This window comes from Euprymna scolopes, chromosome 40 (genome assembly GCF_053919585.1).
Source record: "Euprymna scolopes isolate OS-2025 chromosome 40, ASM5391958v1, whole genome shotgun sequence".
NCBI classification, from domain to species: domain Eukaryota; kingdom Metazoa; phylum Mollusca; class Cephalopoda; order Sepiida; family Sepiolidae; genus Euprymna; species Euprymna scolopes.
The window spans coordinates 31,236,215-31,256,152 of record NC_136521.1 but is presented as its reverse complement, the minus strand read 5'-3'; the positions used below and the strand labels follow the sequence as shown (position 1 = coordinate 31,256,152).

Below are 19,938 nucleotides of genomic sequence, written 5' to 3'. Positions count from 1 at the left end.
GATAAATTATCAGTGGTCTTATCATTTTGACTAGGTGAAAATGTTTGTTTTTTAAAAAATAATTATTAGATGAGGGTTAAGGTTTCGAATGAAGCAGATTTCATTTTTTTCCATCATATTTTCCCTTTTGAAAATTCGATAATATGCGTAAACGCTTACTTTCTTAAGTGGTCTTATGATTTTGACCAGGACTGTATATATATATATATATATATATACTTACGATTATAATTGGTCTATGTAAGACGGTTCTCCGCGTATGCTTTGAATTCATTTTATTTGGAGTGGGGGTGCTTACATGCACTACAATAAGTAGGTGTTTTTATTTACGTTTTTGCAGACTTTAAATATCTTCATCTACAAATTTTCTTCTCCATTTTTTCCTTTTTCATTCCATAAAAAAAAAATTACCAACAGTTTTTTGAGGAAAGTACATTTTTTATGAAGAGTTGTTTAGTGGGGCTTCATTATTCAATGAAACATGGGTAAGACATACTACATACAAGAAAGTAATTAAAATTTTATGAGTATGAATCTTCTGGTTTTGGAATGATAACTAACTATATATATATATATATATATATGAAATAATTTGATTTGGAGACTGATTTCTTCTGTGGAAAGCAATCATTTATTAAGTCGGCTGACGATGACTCCTGGTTTTAACCGACTATTTGTCAGAAACATTAGTATGTCCAGTGTCGCAACCGAATTTCCATTTACTAATGATTACTATATTGTTCAATTTCTACTGTACACTCTTTAACCCTTATCCTCGAGTGGCCTCTTGGCCTTGATAAGTGGACTTGCCTATGTAAAAAAACATAAATTTATTTATGTCAATGTTATGTTAATAATGTCTTGCTCTTCTTTTATTGAGCACTCTTAATAATCTCGTTCAATTCATTAGTTGAACGCGTGTGTAAATTTATACAATTTATGAATTAACTGAAATCGTCGGTTTCACAAACATTATACACATATGTGTGTGTGTGTGCGCACACGCGCGTGTATGTACTTTAAAAAGACACGGTGATTTTTTAGACGGAATACGCAGCTATCATCATCATCATCTTTTACCTTCCTTAGTTCATCGCAACTTGCAACAAAAGCGACCTCTGTTGTGCTGGCGGCTGAGGTCGACGTAAGGAAAGATAACTCTAGTTCCTTCCACAGTCGCTCCTCTTTCTTTGGAGTTGAGCTTACGTGTGTTTTCTGCTCCGAAGCTTGCATTTTTTTTATACTGCTGACATCTTCATTTATCAAGCACGACATTTATACATAAATAGATCGAAGTCTGTATCATACACACAGATTAATAATATACTGGGATTTAGACAAAGCACTTGTGGATTATATAAGATAAAAACATCATGTCTCATCAGACAGGAATAACTGGTATGTTTACTATTTTCATTTTTATATTTCCAAAAAAGAGACAACTTTTTCTTTTACCCTGTCTCATATTTTAAGTGTGTGTGCGCGTATATATATATATATATATATATATATATATATATATATATATATATATGATAATCGTTGCTGTTACCGACAAAATTATTTTAAAGGAAATACCATTGGGAAAATTAGCCAAAAACTATTTTGCTTTACTTACTTATTTGTGACCTATTTGCGTCACAAAGTAGAAGTTATAAGTATTTTAAGTTCCGTAAATATCGGATCTGAGCAAAGTAGTCACAAAGATAAATCATATTTATAAACTTTATAAGTTCTATTGATACTCTTATGAAATTGGAACGGAATCAACCTGACATTTGCTGAACTAAAACTTAATTTTAACGTTGGATTATGGGTTTAAAAAATGGTGCTAATGCACTTACTGATCCGCGCTATTTTTTAAATCGTATTTCCAAGTTTAATTAGAGTTTTTTTTTTTTTTATTCAATTGTAAGGTTAAACTACAGAATAGGTACAAAACACCATCCCCTCCCCATGTTAAGAATGGCTTTTTAAATAATAACATTATTTCAGCACGGATCAATAAGTGCATGCTGCATGAGTACCAAAAAAAATACTAGGTGCTGATTCAAAATGGCACTTGTAACGGCAATTAAAAGTAAAGAAAATACTGAAAAGTCTGTATGGACTATGTACTCATCAGTCATCACGGAACAAAAATGTCATATTCCAAAAATTACGTAACTCTATCAAGTAGTTTTTTTTAAACTAAGAAAATCAAAACTTACGATTTTTAGCGATTTTACTACTAATCTGCATTAGAAGGCTGATTTTTTACATCGACACTTTCCTTTGAGTTGTCTTCCCCTTATTCATATCACCCGGTTTCATTATGATCGACGAAAACACTACGACTCGTTTTGTCGTAAAATTTGATTTTCTTGAATAATAATAAAAAAAAACTACTTGATCAAATTACGTGATTTTTGGAGTATTTCATTTTCGTTCTGTGATTGGTCAGTGATCATACAGATTTTTCTGTATTTTCTTTACTTTTAATTGCCATCATAAGTGCCAATTCGAATAAACAGAGCACTAATATTCACGGTCTTAGAACGACCTCGCACCGATCCAGCGTGTCGTAGATTATTCTATTATGAAGATGCCAAAAGCCATCTTGGTATTTTTAGATTTAAGTCCACCTCCACAATTTTCTTTTAAATGACAACTTTAAAAGGTTTTCGACTATGCTGAATACGAAAAGCGCATTGAAATATTGCATCAATAATTAGTTATCGAGATATAAAATATATTATGCATTGTATTCATTGGCGGCCATCTTTTTTCACGCGCGTGCAGTGTCAGTCATAGATGAGTAGATTTGTTTATGGCGCGTGTGCACGCACGTAAAAAAGATGGTCGCCAAAGAATGCAATGCATAATACAACTTTTTATATCTCGATAACTACTTAATACTGCAAAATTTCAATGCGATTTTCGTATTCAGCATAGTCGAAAACCTAGAAAAGTCGTCATTTAAAAGAAAATTGTGGAGGTGGACCTAATCTGAAAATTTACCGCGATCTTGCTGTTCGGAGTTCGTCGACTATAAAGTAAATTTTATTTTTGGTACTTGTGCAGGATCGCCGTATTTCAGTACGATACCTAAAGTTTTATTTAGAAACCCATTCTTAACACGGGAAATAGAAGGCGTTCGTTCTGTACTTTCACCTAACAATTTAATAAATTCGATTTTTAAAAATCTTTTGTTTACCTTGAAACTTCCATCTAAACATATCACAGTCAGTATACTGTATAAGTACTTATTTTTTAATTTAAAAAATTCAAATTGCTACTCTCTTATTTTCCGTAACTTTCGACGAGGGATTTTATCCCGGGTCCCCAAAACCAACAGATTAGATCCGCCGGTCCCTGTTGATTATGCAGTGCGAGTTTAGTTCTATGGCATAAATGGCCGCAAAATCAAGTTGTTGTTGTTTTTTAAAACTAAATTACATTTATTAAAATCCTTTATTTCTGAGTAACTTTTTTTTTCCAGAAAGATAAAACCCTGAATTTTATCATATAGAAAACAGAATAATGTAAAACTTTTTCTACTATTTTTAATTCAATTTTAAATGTTAAATTTTCCCAAAAAGTTAACAATTGACATTTTTTGTCTTACACAAAAAACGTACTTAAATATTTAAAAAAAGGGTTTTTGAAATAATTAATTTATTGTCTAAGATTTAGGATGATTTTCTAAGAGAATATGCAAAAATATTATAATATAAGTACCTGAATTTCAAATAATTCCACTTATTCATATAGGTAACCAGATATTTCGCGTCGTCGTAGAGTTCAGATCGACTCTGTTTACGTTTTCTTTTGATGGGAAGAAAACTATGGAAGACCAAACAGGCCAAAAAAACTTATTTTTCAGTGACGAAAATGTCAATGTATTATTAACGCTGAGGCTGGCCAGTACCAGATGGGTGACCATTTGTATGAGTTTGGTTTTTAATGTGTATGTGTGGGGGGGCCAAGCTCCCCAAAATGGGGGGGGGGCAATTTAAAGCAGAATAAAAAAAAAAAAATTTCAGCGCGTTTGGTCCACCGTAGTCGAAAGGCGGCAAACGTTTTCAAACGGGATCGAAAAAAATGATGCTATTTTTAACACAAAGGGCACAATATTTATCGAATTTTTTTTTTGTATCGATTATTCAAAGCATGCCCTGTTTAATAATGGTCATGCATTATTCGGCTCGCTAAAAAACAATTGTTAATTTATTTCTCAAAAATTTTAAAATGGCTTTTTTCGTATAAATATTAAAATTTTTTTTTTGTTTTGCTTAACTTAAATTAAATATTTTACTTAACATATTCACCGAATTTCACACTTCAAAACTCAAAAGCGGGATAATTAAACACAATCGGAGTTCTGATATTCAGACGTCAAAATAAGGTATGCAAACAATTTTTTTTTTTTTTGAATCTATAATTCTGTCCCTTACAACAATACAATATGTTTTGTTCAGTTTGAAATGATTATTTTAAGCATATTTGTTCCCACTTCAAAACAAGGGGGGGGTTGTAAGCAAATATATATATATATATAAATATCGTTTATGAAAAATAAGTAAACTGTTATAAAGTTCATTCTTCTCCTAATAATCGCTGAAAATTTCGTATTGATCGGATAATTATCTGATTTTTGGTAGATTTTTAAAAAAGACGGTCCGTCAAAAAGTACTGACCTGCCCCCCCCCCCCCCAGTTTTATGCAATTCTAGGAGGCCCACCCGTCTTAGGCTTTGCCTTCTCTTTTTGAGAAGGGGTTAGTTTTTTTGCTAATTGCCTGAGACGCCCTCACCGGGAATGCCGACAAGGCTACCGAGACACATTTTGTAGGGCAGTGTGTCCCTCCTCGGGGGCGCTGACTTTTCAATCCCACTTTCCGACGCTGGTGTCTAAATTCCTGTAGTGGGAGAAAACTAAACAATTTCCGTAATTTTAGTCGCACACTGCTGTTTTTCACTGATACATAAATAAGTTTTCCTGTTAATTTCTTTTGAACTGTATCTATTTATGAATAAGCACTGGAAGAGTGATTGCAGAGTTTGTCGAACTTGTGCCCCCCCCCCCGGAAGATAATATTGCTTCTATATCGAGTTACACTAGCTGAAAGGAGACCACACAAAATTAAACAAGAGTTTCTAAAACAAACAAACCGAATATATATATATATATATATATATATATATATATATATATATATAGGCTTATAGGCAATATTAAATTATTTTCGCTCACACGCAACCAATTTCGAATTCATGGCCATGGGTCGCCATCAGTGGACTGTTCTCTTGCATCAAACTGTTATAAAGAACGTTTTATGTTTTCTGTACAGGGGTTTAACTCAATCTAATTGATTGCACTCTGAAAATAATTAAATAAAACAGTTTTTTTTTATTCGAATTATTATTTTATGGTTTTCAAGAATGAAGTAATAAAAATTTAGTACTCATGCAGAAAGTGACCCGACGTGCTGAAATAATGTTATTATTTAAAAAGCCATTCTTAATATGGGGAGGAGAGGGTGTTTTGTACCTGTTATTCTGTACATTAACCTTACAAATGAATAAAAAACATAAAACTTTAATTAAACTTGGAAATACGATTTAAAAAATAGCGCGGATCGGATCACTCTCTGCATTAGCACCGAAAATTTTAATTTTTACTTGATATTTAATTTATTTCCAAAATTATTGTATTACATTTTGGAACGTATGCAAAATACGGACTGTGCTCCTTTTTAGATAGGATTTTCAAGTTAAATTTAACTTTTACGGTATCTTTTGTTTATTAAATTGTTAGTACAAGTTAAAAAAAAAAAAGAAAAGAAAAGCGATCCTCCTCCTATTAAGAATAGATTTCTAAATAATGTTATTTCATCACGGTTCGTATTTTACGTCAGCACCTAAATTTTAATTATAACTTTTTTCTCTGCAAAAAGATTTTATGTGACTCTTTATGACCGTTTGATACAGGAGAGGCAGGCACTAGGCAGTCTATTGATGGCGGGTCACAAATTCAAAATATGGGCGTGTGAGCGAGTGAATTCAATATAATCGACCTATAAAATATAGCATAAGTGTAAAGTTGTTACTAGGTATTTCCAATCCAGTATTTTATTTACAATCACAACCATCGTATTTTATAAAAAAATAAGAGATTCTGTGACGACAAACTTGTACGGCTCAACAAATTTCGATGAAGGAAGGAAACTGTACAGAATAGTTATCCCCTCCGCACTCTTCGTGTTAAAATGGATTTCTAAAATTTCCAAGGATGTCAAAGCAAAGGTTAGCGTTCATCAAGTTCAAATATTCTGTTATTCTACATATTTTAAAAACTTGTAAACATTTATCAGACGTGGTTTTTCCAAGGCATTCCACCGTCAAGCTTAAATATCAGCTGACGCGATTGTAAACAAATAGACGGAACTTGAACGCTCATAATATATCCATTTCCAATACTGCTCGATGCTAAAGTAGTTAAGGGGAGGTAAAAACACCCTTCGCTTCCCAAGTTAAGAGCGGCTTTCTAAATAATGTTAGTATTTCAGCACGGATCAATAAGTGCAAAGTGCACTGACTGCACTAGTACCAAAAAGTTATAATGAAAATTGGGCGGACTTGTGAGTGCCCGCCCCCTAAAAATGCGTGTTTTTACTCTTTTTAAAAAATTTTTTTTCGACGATTATCATAGATTACAGTATCATATTATCAGAAAAATTTTTGAAAAGAAAATTAATTTAAGGACTTTTAAGAAGGTGGTTGGTTCACTTTCTCATAACGTTTTACTTCATTGCTACCTGACTTACTGTCTTTACCGACGTGTCACGTGATTAGAATATTATAACGAGAAAGTGAACCGCTTTTTAAAAGTCATTAATTTATTTTTTCAGAAATTTTTATGCTAATATAATACTGTAATCTATGAAAATCGTCGTACCCCCCCCCCAAAAAAAAAGGTGCAAAACACATTTTTAGGGGCACTCTCGTACGGGTCCACCAAAAATGTTTTCACAGCTACATTCAGATTACAATTAGTAAATTACTTGGTAGTTCTAATTCGAGCACTATTATCTCGGATATATGAGTACATTTAAAAACTCCAAACGACATTGCTATAAAAATATATTTATAAATTATCTCGCTCTACTTGCGCATTGAGCACCGTTAAAGTAAATACTCATCTCATGACACATTTTAATTGAAACTACTAGTGCTATCAGATCAGGTTCTCTAAAGATATTGGCCTCCTGGCCAAACGATTGTATTCCCCATTCTCTTTGCAAAAGTCTATCATGTTGGTGCTTATGCAGAGAAGTAACCGTGCTATTTTCTTTTTATAGTATTTTCAAGTTTGATATCTTGATTATTAAATTGTTAGATGTAAGTTCAGGATAGTTACAAAACACCCTCTCCTCCCCCATGTTAAGAATGGGTTTCTAAATAATAGTACGGTAACATAAATGCATAAGTACCTCCTGTTTTGCAAAGTCAAAAACAATTTTCCTAAACAACCAAACTGTAGAGACCTCCAGCCAACTCACGTTACAGATTTATACCTCCCCCCATATGTAACAGTAACACCATGAATGAATATTCGAAAATAAAAAAAACATGAAGCAAAAACCTTTTTCCCAAATTACTAGATTTTGCATTAACCCAAAAAGGACTGATATGCCGTAAAACAAAAACAACCAAATCAACTGAAATTATTTTCAGATAAGCAGTGAAACAGTGTTTCACTGCTTATCTGAAACACTGGAATCTTAGCCTAACATGGACTAAAGATACCGAACGTAGTTGGAGTATTGCTTTTATAATCCTGTGTTGGAAATATGTCACCATTCGTGTGAAAATGTAATGTTCCAGTTTTGACTTTTGCTCCACCAGTATTTTTTAAATTTTCGATTTTTGAGCGAATATCGCGGCTTGACATGGCTCTAGTCGCCACATTTTTCTCGTTCTAACTTTTGTTTTCAAGTGAAGAAACATTTAAAAATAAATTAACACACACACACAAAACTTATCCAGGTTGGTCGGTAAAAAAAAAACAAGTAATTTAATCCTGCCTTTGGTAACATTTATTTGTTGTGTATCTATTTATTTCACACACCCTTTTTTGTTTAGTTGACTATTGTTAAAAATGTCCACCTATTCCCCCGAAGGTATCGATGAAAAATCAAATTAATGATCCTGTCAATTGAAATACAAGAATACATGCCCTTGCACAAGTAATTGAGCACTCTGGTTAACACACACGATCTCATAAAAACAAAAGACAAAATTGTAAAAATAAAATAAAACAAGTTTTCTTTTTCCTGTGTTGAATTTCTTTATTCGCTTTCATAAAATGTACTGTTTTAGTGTTTTTGTTTTCGATGTTGACGCCCACCTCCAATATTGCAACGTTTGTCAATTCAATTGAATATTTCAAGAATGTCTGAACAGTGACGAACTGTCATTTATTTTTCAAGATTAAATCCATTATAATGCATATCGATGTTTTTATAAATGTTAGCCATTTTTATATTCTGTTAATAGTTGAAATAAATCAATTTGTGATTGTTCGAAATTTAACATGAAACTGCAAATCTTTAAACTATCGGAAAATAAAAGTCAATTTATTTGTTAAAATCTGAAAAGCTTAACTACAAATCACTTTTAATCGTGACCATGATATTGTTAAACTCAAATGCTATTTTTTTCAATAAATCGTAACACTTTTTATCTAAAACTTCCTGACTTCTAACAAATCATTTGGAGCATTAAAAGATAGTTTTAAAGGAGGAAGAGTCTGAATTCCCCTGATTTATTTTAAGTGAAAATATTATTTTTTTACTCTTGCCCTGGGCATTTTGGCTAACGGATGAAATTCGTTCAGAAATAATTTTTGCGGATTTGAAGGAGCTTGCCCCCCCCCTCCTCCTTTTTTTTTTTTACTTTCGTCATTTTTTTCAATTATTATCGAATGGACACGAGTCTGAGTCTACCCCAAAAATAAATGAATTAAAAAGCCAATATTTAAATATTTGTAGGGAGTGCTCACTGCTAGTGCTCAGTTTCTAATCAAACTTTCTAGTATCGATTTTAGGCCAAATTTCGCTAATTTAATCTTTTTAAAGCAGTTTAGCCCCCCCCCTTTTTTTTTTTTACACTTGCATTAGGTTTTGCCCGGACGAATTTTTTTTTTTTTTTTTTTTCGAAATTTTTCTTTTTTATTAATACGCATTCTTCAAGTTTCGTCAACAGATATTAACTATCTAAGGGAAATGAATGTGCGCTAGTACCAACGAAAAATTTACCTTTTTAAAGAGTTGATTGTCTTAGAGGTATTCGATTCTGTATTCCGTATTGTTTTCACTGGTCGCCGTGTTTGTTTTCGCGTGCGCGTATGTAATTTTTGTGTATTTGAGTCTGTATTCTGTATTGTTTTTACTGGTCACCATGTTTTTTTGGGGGGGGGGCGCACGCATCCAATTTTTGAAAATAGTTGGCCAAAATGTCTTTTAGTTAAAATGTACTAGATTCGTTGTAATATATGAGAAAAATTTAACGTGAATTGATTAGTTTAAAATATAGGGCGTCCCAAAATTAATGGTCTATTTCGAAATATAAATTAACATCAAAATGGATGGTTAATGTTGGGACACTTTTTTAAAACCTTAATTTATTTCTTCATTAAATATTTATTTAAAAGATTGACTCTTTTGAAAACCGGATTATGTGAAACAAAACTAAGACGGATTTCTTTTTGTCACTGAACTAAGAAGCTAATCAGATTATAGACGAGGAGAGAGCATGACTAGATGGAGGGGTGAATAATCAAGGAAAATCGTCTGTGTGTGGGGAGGGGCGGTCCAGCTAAACATTATGTAACAACAAAAAAAAAACCCAGAAATTATTACTTAAGGATCAGAATTAGTAAGGGAGTGAGGCCAACATTTAGAACCACTTTTTAATGTTATCACGTAGTAATTTGCAAAGAAATTCAACAACACCCGAGGAATTAGCATTTCTCTTTAGACTATTATCCTCATCAACATCATTTCTCTTAAGATAATTGTGAAAGATGAGAAAAGCCTGAAAGCAATAATTTCAATGTGGTTCATTATAGTGTTGTATATTAGACAAGAAACTCGGCGTTGTGAAGTAATAGTAATACAGCATTACACTTGGCAAATGGTATATGCTTAATCCAAAAGTGCTCAATACCCTCGTTAAAGCAGGTGTGTGTAATAATTAGGGCTGTGACAACAGAATATTCTTTTCATTATTTTGACTCTCGAGTATATATCTGACACAGTTATACACAGTTAATCAACCGAGAACCACGTCACTCTATAAAAAAGCATGTAAGATATCAGCGGATACACACCCGAGAGTCAAAACAGTGAAAAGTATATGCTGTTGTTCTAGCCCTAGTAATAATACATTATTGTACTAAGTGGTATTTGGTTACTCCAAATAGGTGAGGGAGAAAAGGAAAAAATGTGGTAGGGGATCATATTAGGCCACAGGGAAGACAACTGAAGCTGATATGCAGGACACTGTATATATACAAATGTAGGCAAATTTGGGTATATTTTATTGTTTTGAAAATATAGGTTCTTTTTTTACTAATTGTCATAAAATTTTAACCATGAAATAGTATCTTCAAAAAGCCTGCAGGTTTTCATGTAGAACCAAAGATCTGAGCATTTCAATATTCAATTTGGCTACTAGTATAGATATATCCATAGATATACCACCTTTTTTGACAATTTTATAAACTCCAAATCTCAGCGACTATTAATCAGAATTTAACAAATGAAAGCTTGTTGGAAAGGTGATGACCTGTGTAGAGGGCTATGTGATGTTTGCTCTTAAGGTCACACATTAAGGGAATCATCCAGAGCCTATTTTTGGCACTTTTTTACGGCCATAAAATATTTCAATCATTTTCAATTCATTTGTTTTCAATTCGTTTGTTTTCCTAGTTTTGCATATGAATTACAAAATATCTGATATTTCCCCAAAATCTCTGGCCTTGATGAAGAGGAGACTAAAACTTGCTGCTATGGTTTCAAATGATCTGAAATAACAGCAAGGGGAGACTTGATTCCAAATAGTTCACATATGTTATATCTCTGCTCTTTGCTTTTCATACACAAAGTAAATTTCACAGTGTATAAGGATTATTTGATACTCGAGATATTCATAGTCATACCCTATTTCCAAGAGAGGAGAGATATAACATATGAGAAATATTTGGAATTGATCTCTCCTTGCTGTTATTTCAGATCATTTGAAACCATAGCAAGTTTTAGTCTCCCCTCCATCAAGGCCAGAGGTTTTGGAGAAATATATATGATCCAACCGGGGTGAGGGGGGGGGACCGGCTTTACCCAGTCATAAAATATGTTTAAATATCATATTTTAATTTGTCCAAATTTCGTATATACGAGGGGCGTGCAATAAGTAATGCCTCTGACTCACTTCCAGTTGTCTGATCTAGCTGAAATTTTGCATGTGCAATGAGTTATCGCTGTGAGTTATGTGGCAAATTACAGCTCTGAACTAATTGTGGCTTTACAGGTGTTTGAACTGAGTCATGTGTGAAATGGAGCCTGTTGAATGTCGACAGTGATCCGGTTTTTGTATTTGAAAGGACGCACACCACAGGAGACTTTTGATGAAATGAAAAATACTTATGGTGATAATGCCCCATCATATGACATTGTAAAACGCTGGCATTGTGAATTCAAACATAGCTGGAAGTCTGTGGAAACAGCTCCTAGACCTGGTCCCCCCCCCTTCTGCCATTGACGAGGCACCTATCTGTCAAGTTGAGGCTGCCATTTTGGAAGATCGGCGCATTACTATTCGCCAAATAGCCCAAGATGTCAAGATTAGTACAGAGTCTGTGGAAACTATCATTCATGACCATTTGCATATGCATAAGGTGTCTGCCAGATGGATTCCCAGGTTGCTCACACCATTCCAGAAGCGAGAACACATCGAGTGCTTGAGGATGAATTTGGAGATGTGCCAAGAAGATGAGTCAAAGTTTTTCAAAAGATTGATTACACAGGATAAAACCTGGGTCCATCACTATGATCCAGAGACCAAAGCCCAGTCAATTCAGTGGAAGCACTTGGACTCACCACCTCCAAAGAAGGCAAGGGTGCAGCCCTCCGCTGGCAAGGTCATGCTCACAGTCTTCTGGGACCAGGACGGAGTAGTGATGACAGATTTTCTGGCAAAGGGTACGACAATTACAGAAGCCTATTATGCTTCACTTTTGAGGAAATTAAGGGAAGCTATACAAAATCAAGATGCGGGGCAAGATCAGCAAAGGTACCCTCCTCCTGCAAGACAACTCTCTGGTCCACAACTCGCATGTCGCCAGATCAGAAGCATGGGCGTGTGGTTTTGAAATCCTTCCCCATTCTCCCTACTCTCCTGACCTTGCACCCTCTGACTTTCACCTCTTCCTAGCCATGAAGTTGTTTTTGAAAGGAAAGCGTTTCCCAAATGATGCAGCCTTGATTTCTGAAGTCACGTCGTGGTTGGAGGACCAACCTGGGGCGTTCTACAAAAACGGTCTCTCGAGCTGCATCAAACGAGGGGAGAAATGCATAACTCTGGGTGGTTCCTATGTAGAGAAAGATTAATAACTGTGCCAAGTTTCGTTGTTCTACTGCTATGGGAAGTGTGTCAGGGGCATTACTTATTGCACACCCTTCGGATATAGTGATTTCAAAAGTAAAAAAAGTATTTGGGCGCCATCAGCTAGAATCAAAACCGAAAGCAAAATTGTAGCATTCAAAGCTGGTGATGTTACCACTGTACCAACGTGACACGCATATGAACTGATGAAAAATAAACTAAGATGAATGTACAAAATGTATAACGATTTTTTTCAATTTTGACTCCTTAAAAACAATTTTAACCAGATAAAAATCCATAAAAGAATGGTTCAATAAAAGAAATCCAATCATTTGAGGCCCTTAGCACCGCTCTGCAACTTTTAGTTTCGGAGGAGATATAGTTTGAAAATATGGAGACTGACAGACAGACATAGTGAGTTTTATAAATGAGATGACAATAAAAACGGATTGTTTGGGTCAGCAGGTCACAGAGAGAAGAGACATGAAAATATGATCAGATGTGTGTGATCGCATTCCTTCATCAGTTGATACCCGCCATGTCAAACCCATCCACATCTCTCTATCTCCATTACCGACGAACTCAATTATCATAATAAACTTGTTTTGTAAACCCAGAGAAATTGTATTTTTTATTGAACACAGCAATTATATAAACAAGAGTGTGTCACTAAGGGAAGGCACAGAAAACATATGTACATTCTCTACACTCGCATGACGGCTGAGGAAAGGTGACAACATTAAGCTTGAAAACGTAAATGTTTTAGGTAGACGGACAAGTTTCGTGCTTATTCCCCGTTTCACAATGCATTTCACCGCAGTCTTGATTCTGCAGCTGCATCATTATAACCTTATACCATAGTTTTGATAATTTATTGTAATACAGCTTCCTATTCCATCAGTTTATTTCCAAGAACTGCAGGATTTTTGAAACTCTATTCCTGTGGATTGTTGTCAAACTCAACAGCTTCTTTCCCAAATACTTGAACTATTTTTATACAATCAACATTTCTTTTTCAGTTTTTTAAGTATTGACGGGGGAGTCTTTTTGCTTATATTTTCTAAGTTGCTAAGTAAAGTTTTTGTTGAAGTTGCTATTTTACCTAGTACTAGCAAGCTGCTCGGCATTGCCTGGTTGTAAAGTACGCTTAAATATGATGTTTTAGTTAATGCAGATTTCGTATATTTTTTGCAGATTTCATATATTGGACCCAATATATAGTAATGATTTAAAAAGTTAAAAAAAATTACTTGTGCGCCACCATCAAGAATCGAAACCAAAATGTTTAGCTTACAATTTACTTTTTCCTTTGATGTTAATGAAGACATGTTTGCTGCAAGGCTAAAAATTAAAACCTGAATCAATAGCTATTATGTTATGCATGCATATTTGTAATGCCATCATTCGACCTTCACCTGGCAAATTCAATTTTTTTAATTTTCACACTTTTGCATCGATTTTTCCCAAATATAAAGTTTTGCATGAGTTCATATACCATATATATTAAATTTCATGTCTGCAGACCAAAAACTGACACGAGTTTGGTAGGCAAAAATTAAAAAAAAAAAATGTATACGCATACATAGAAATTTACGTTTACTATAATTTTTGTACATATATTACATTCATAAATATTTGTACATATATTACATTCATAAATTTTTGTACATATATTACATTCATAAATTTTTGTACATATATTACATTCATAAATTTTTGTACATATATTACATTCATAAATTTTTGTACATATATTACATTCATAAATTTTTGTACATATATTACATTCATAAATCGTGTAGAATATCTGCATGAATATAATTACACGTAATAGTTAACTAAAGATGATTATCCCATAAGAAAAAACTAATAGGGAATTAAAATGAATGTTTAAAAATTTATAAAAATTAGATCTTTTGCAGATGAATGCAATTCCTTGACCCATATATAACAGTTGTATTTTCTTTTTTGGCCCAAAGGCCAAGATCAAAGTGTTGGAATCTACTCGGGAGATCTGAGAGGTTTCGAGAACATTTTGAGGAGTGTTTTACGCAGCAGCCTGATCTTCCAGTCCATGAGTTTAGCGACTATTTGGCTGACTCTTCCCGTCTCAAGGCGGCTAGTGTGGCCAGTTGTAAGGCCCGGTGATGGAGCAGGAGGTTTCTACTGCACTGAAGCAGATCATCTGTGATGGATCGCCGGGACTCTATGGTCTGCCATACAAACTGTATTTGAGGCTGTCGCTCATGTTTCTGCCTCTTCTGACGGATGTGTTGAACCATTGGTTTACTAAAGGATCCATCCTGGGGCAAGTCACCAAGGGAATGATCACATTGCTGAGGAAAGGTGACAGGCATGACGGGGAAGAATACAGCCCATAACTCTGCTAAACACAGAGTTGAAGATTTTGGCCAAGATCTTGTTGAATCGGCTGCAAGGTGTTATTGTTGACTTCATCAAACCGGAGCAGAACTACATTAGAGGGAGGGATAGAAAACGACACAGAAGCCACGCTGATCAATTTAAATCAGTCCAAATCTTTTGATAGGGTCGACCATCGCTTCCTGGCATCTGTCTTAGAGGTCGTCGGTTTTAAACTGGATTTCTGCAAGTGGATCTCTATGATGTCTCACCAGCCCATGGCTGTCGTACGAGTCAACAGAAAGCACTGAAAACTCTTTGTTATCTCTTGGTCGGTTTGTGAGGGTTGTCACCCCTGCTTTACATCCTGGCTTTGAAGCTGCTGCTCCGCAATCTGAGACGTGGGAAGGCAAATTTGACCCTGCACAGAATAGATCTGCTTGGCGGCTCAGCCGCCAAAGTATCCACATTCACTGATGACATCAAGGTCTTTGTGTCAAGCTTCCAAGACCTGGAGATCGTGTCAGAGGTGCTCATTCGGTATGAAAGAATCACTGGGGCCAAGATAAACCGCAGCAAGTCAGATGGGTACCTGGAGTGGTAACACAAACTTCCCGGCGGTTGGACGGATGGTCTGGTTCAGATCCTCGACATGTGGTTCGAACCTGGTCTCGAGCTCGAAAAGAATTGGTCAGAGGTATGGTCAAAGGTGGAGGCTGCAGTCAACTCATGGCTTCCTAGGAAACTTTCCTTAAAGGGCAGAACTGAGGCATGTGCCACGTACATGTTCCCTCTCATCCTTTACCGACTAGCTGTACTTCTCCTGCCTGCACCACAACTAAAAGCTCTTGTCAAACTCTTATTTTAGCTTCTTTGGGACAAGGGGAAAACACTGGGTGTGCAGACAGGTCTGTATTGAATGTCCGTGTGAGGGAGGCTTGTGAATGCCGGACTTGAAGTGTCATCGAGATGCTGAGAGGCTGGCTTTCCTGAGCCATTACCTACAAGAAGATCAACCGTGGCACCCTGTGGTTACTGCCACTTTTCTTGACCCCTCTGTTTAGAGCCATCGCAGGCCGCGGGGAGAATCTGCCTTTCTAAAAGAGTGTCAAGCCATGCTAAAATGATTACCAAAGTCCAGTGACCTTGAGACTGCTACCCATAGGGAACTCCACAGGGATCTAGTGAGGGGGGGGCGCAGACGACTCGCTATGCGCACGTTTGAGTTGGCAGCAGAGTGAGATCCACTCTGCATGGAGTTGGGTGCCAGGTTTGAGTCATCTGAACAATTCGGAGTTCTCTCTGACCTGCTGATTGGCCTGAAATGCACTTCCCCCTCAACAACATACAATACAGGTCGTGTTTTTTGGAGTCGTCTGTTTGTCCCTGTTGCGGAACAACAGCCGTAGAAATAACTGATCATGCTTTCTTTAATTGCTGTGAACTCTGCCGGCGTTGGTTGTATGTCAGCAAGCTGACGGCTCACATAGATCCTGAGTATCCTCGCCCGATTATCATATCCAATGTCATTGACAACATGAGGCCGCCGTGGGGCCGGGAAAGACAAATGGTCTACATTACAATCCTGGGCGTGGCGAGAATGGTGATTTGGATGTTGTGACTGCAAGGTAAAAGGGAGGGGGTGTTGTCTTTTTCTGATCAGGATCTGATCGCTTTCTTTAAACACCAACTACAGGTGAAGATAAGATGTGATAGAAGAAGGCTGCATCGCGCGGCATGACAGAAGATGGATACCTGTAGCAAGTTTGTGTGTACGAAAAGGAACCAACTTTGAACAAGTGTTCCCCGCCTAGGTGTGAAGTGTGCAGTTCCGGGTCTATCAAACCCACCCCAGTCCTACTTTTAATCTCTTAGCCGAGTGAGTGCTCCATCCCTCCCTGACTAGGAAGCCTCCAAGATTCCCACTCTCTCCTAACTGCAATTTTTTCTCCCCCTCCTCTAAATTTCACCGATCTTGGAGAGAAAAAAAATCAATCACTAACAACCCCCCCTCACCCACCAGTTTTCCTTTTCTCCCTTTCTTCCCATCTAGAGGGCATCTTTACCTAGAGACATAGGACCTAAAGTTCCTTTAGAAACCGAAGTGAAACGGGTGGTCTATCAATTAGACGGGGTTGGAAGGGTCTTACTAACCACTTTTTATTTTTTCTCCCCCTGCCCTCGGCACAAATGAATTGTTATCTTTTTTGTTTTTACATGCCAATAAAAAATGTTTGAAACGATTGGGCTCTAAGTACGAATGGATGAATGCAGTATTATGTTGAAAGAGGATATTCACTAATTTCTTTACTTCTGGAGTGATAAGGATGACCAACGACCCCTGCCCCCAACTCCTCGATTTTTCCTCCCTTTTAAGTTGGCCTTGTGCCTAAAGTTTTTGTTTATAGTGAACTTACATTGTATTTTTTGTTCTTGTTGAACTTACATTGTATTTTTAACCTGAATAAAAGATTTAATATCTCAAAGTGTAGTATCTGTTCTGATGTTGCACTTAAGTTAATTGGTCCCTGTCAATGTGGGGGAAACCCTTCATGCTGAGACAATTACTATTTTTGGAAACTGCCAGAGTGCCTCCGTTTTGCCTTTGTTTTAGGGGAGCTGGCTCCCCCCCCCCCCATTAAAGACGACCTTGTGTCACATTTGTTTTCGTGCATAAATAGAAAAAAGGGTTTTTACTATGAATATCAATACACACATAAAAAAAACAAATTTATAGGAGTATAGATATACAGTGGTGCCAAAAAGAAAGTCAGCACTTGTCATTTTTTCAAAAACTGCAAATTTGAGCTAAATTGAATGTAATTTTTTAAACAACCTTTACCTTATTTGATTTGCCTTTTATTCCTCTATAATTTTACCTGTTTATATTTGACTTTTAATTGAAGTATCCTAGTGTTCACGTCAATTTTAAAAATTCACTTCAAATCGAGAAGGCAGAAAGAAACTCAGGAACATAATTAGACATATTATAAGCAATTTTGAAAAAAAAAACAAATCTAAATATATTTTTTAAAGAAATATAGTTTAACAAATTGTGCACAAATAAACGTTTATTTGAAAAACTAAAACAATAAATTCATCTATTATATTATTTGCAAAAAAATTATTGAAGGTATTTATGTGTTATAAAAAATAACATTCATAAAAGTAAATAAGCTTAAATATTATATTCAAAGTCAATCCATCCAGTGTGGCCACAGCTGAGATTGCACTGACTACACAAGTTGGTAGCAAAATACTTGATGCTTTGCCAGGGCTATCAAGTGTATTTTTATCATAACGCTATCACTAAACGGGGTGCCTACCATGGCTTCCCATCTACTCTCGAGAAAAGGATAGACCTCGCCAGTTTCTCAACCTGGTATTTTACCTTGCTGTACATATAGCGCCTTGCTTTCCCAGATAGTCACCCATCTAGTACTGGCTATGCTCAACGTTGCTTAACTTTGGTGATCTGGCGAGAACCGGTGTGTCAACATGAATTGTGCCGTATACAAACAAGAAAGTCAATATTGAAAATAAACAAGATGGAACTGCTATGAACTGGGACGAGAATTAGTCTATTTCTGTCTACTTCTGCTTCTGATTGAAGTTATTGCAGATTATAATCAGTTAAAATGTCGGATTGAATTCATTCACTTATTAATTAACAAATGTTGAATATGGACTGTGAACATCATATTTAAAATATAACGCAGTCCGAATTCTGCATCAGTACAAAAACATGTTGCGATATAATATCTAGACCAACGTAGCAAATCAGTATTGGCTAGAACAAAGACTTGGGCGTACTTTGCTATACATAGCATTGGAATATAACACTACATTGGCCATGGCTGCTGTTTTACCAATGCTTAATGACAGTGACAGCTATTAAGGCAGCCAGTGCCCACAAGTAACTGCCTCAATACAGCAGTAACACCAGTGCCCCTAAGTGACAATAACCATCTTTTAAAAGAGCACTATCAACCAGTTACCGCCAATAAGTCATAACTACTACTGGATGACAGTGCCCGACAATTGAAGACAGACAATTTCATTTCAGAACAGTCCAATCGACATTGACAATGGTCGTGACTGACAATGACCGATTGTTACAGAGGCAGTCTGTGTCCACCAAATGCCTCCAAATACCACTACATATCAATGACCACAAGTGCTCACCAATTTTATATTAGTTATTTGATTTCTTCCTTACTATGGATTTAGTTCTTGGTTTCTGAGTTGCTATTTCTTCCTAGATGTTTCACGAATCTTTGAAATGTCTTGAAGATTCTTTCATCTGTCCATCTTTGGAGAACTGATCTGCTTTACGCCAGAGAACCTTACCACCTTGGCCCTCTGCAACTCAACTCGACTCTTCTTCTAAAACTCTCGTCTCAACTGAACTGAAGAATTACGGTTGTGCCACTCTCTTTATACTACGGGCGGGGGTTGGGTTGGGAGATGCTTTGTCTTTGTCCACCAGTCAACATTTGCCACACTAACTCTCACTGGAAGATGATTTGTCAACAATCTATGCTAGACTGGTTGCATATCAACTGTACTATCAAGGACAAATGCTATTCTCACGACCCGGTTCTTAGCCAAGGTCAGATTCTGGCTGACACTTCTTGTCAACAATCAAGAATTCTAGAAAATTTGATATTTTCTCATCAATTGTAAACTAATTTTAATCCAAATACTTATTGTTTTTCCCTTTTGCTTGGTTTTTGTGTACAATCTATCATTCGGCCAATACACACACATACATCCACCCTGATTTACTAGTGGACATGCGTAATCAGAGGCCGTAGGAATTATAGTAACACTGCTATTAGATTTAGTAGTTGACTAACAGCTCCAACCTCACCTTGAATCTCCTAGGACTAGCTACACTGGGGTTCCGCTCAAGCAAAAGCATCATATAT

The 19,938-nt window shown here is 35.9% G+C and overlaps 1 protein-coding gene across 2 annotated transcripts in view; it reads left to right on the top strand.

The window, feature by feature from the left end:
• The first annotated feature begins 1,157 nt into the window (after positions 1-1,157).
• Positions 1,158-19,938, top strand: part of LOC145265467 (twinfilin-1-like) — a 131,990-nt gene continuing 113,209 nt past the window's right edge. The window contains exon 1 of one of the 2 annotated variants that reach the window (XM_080121331.1): positions 1,158-1,398. In XM_080121331.1, coding sequence (XP_079977457.1) covers positions 1,374-1,398 — 25 coding nt within the window. In that variant the 5' untranslated portion in view covers positions 1,158-1,373. Of the gene's footprint in view, positions 1,399-6,136; positions 6,287-19,938 lie in introns of those variants that run through there. The other variant, XM_080121332.1, reaches the window with a different exon arrangement.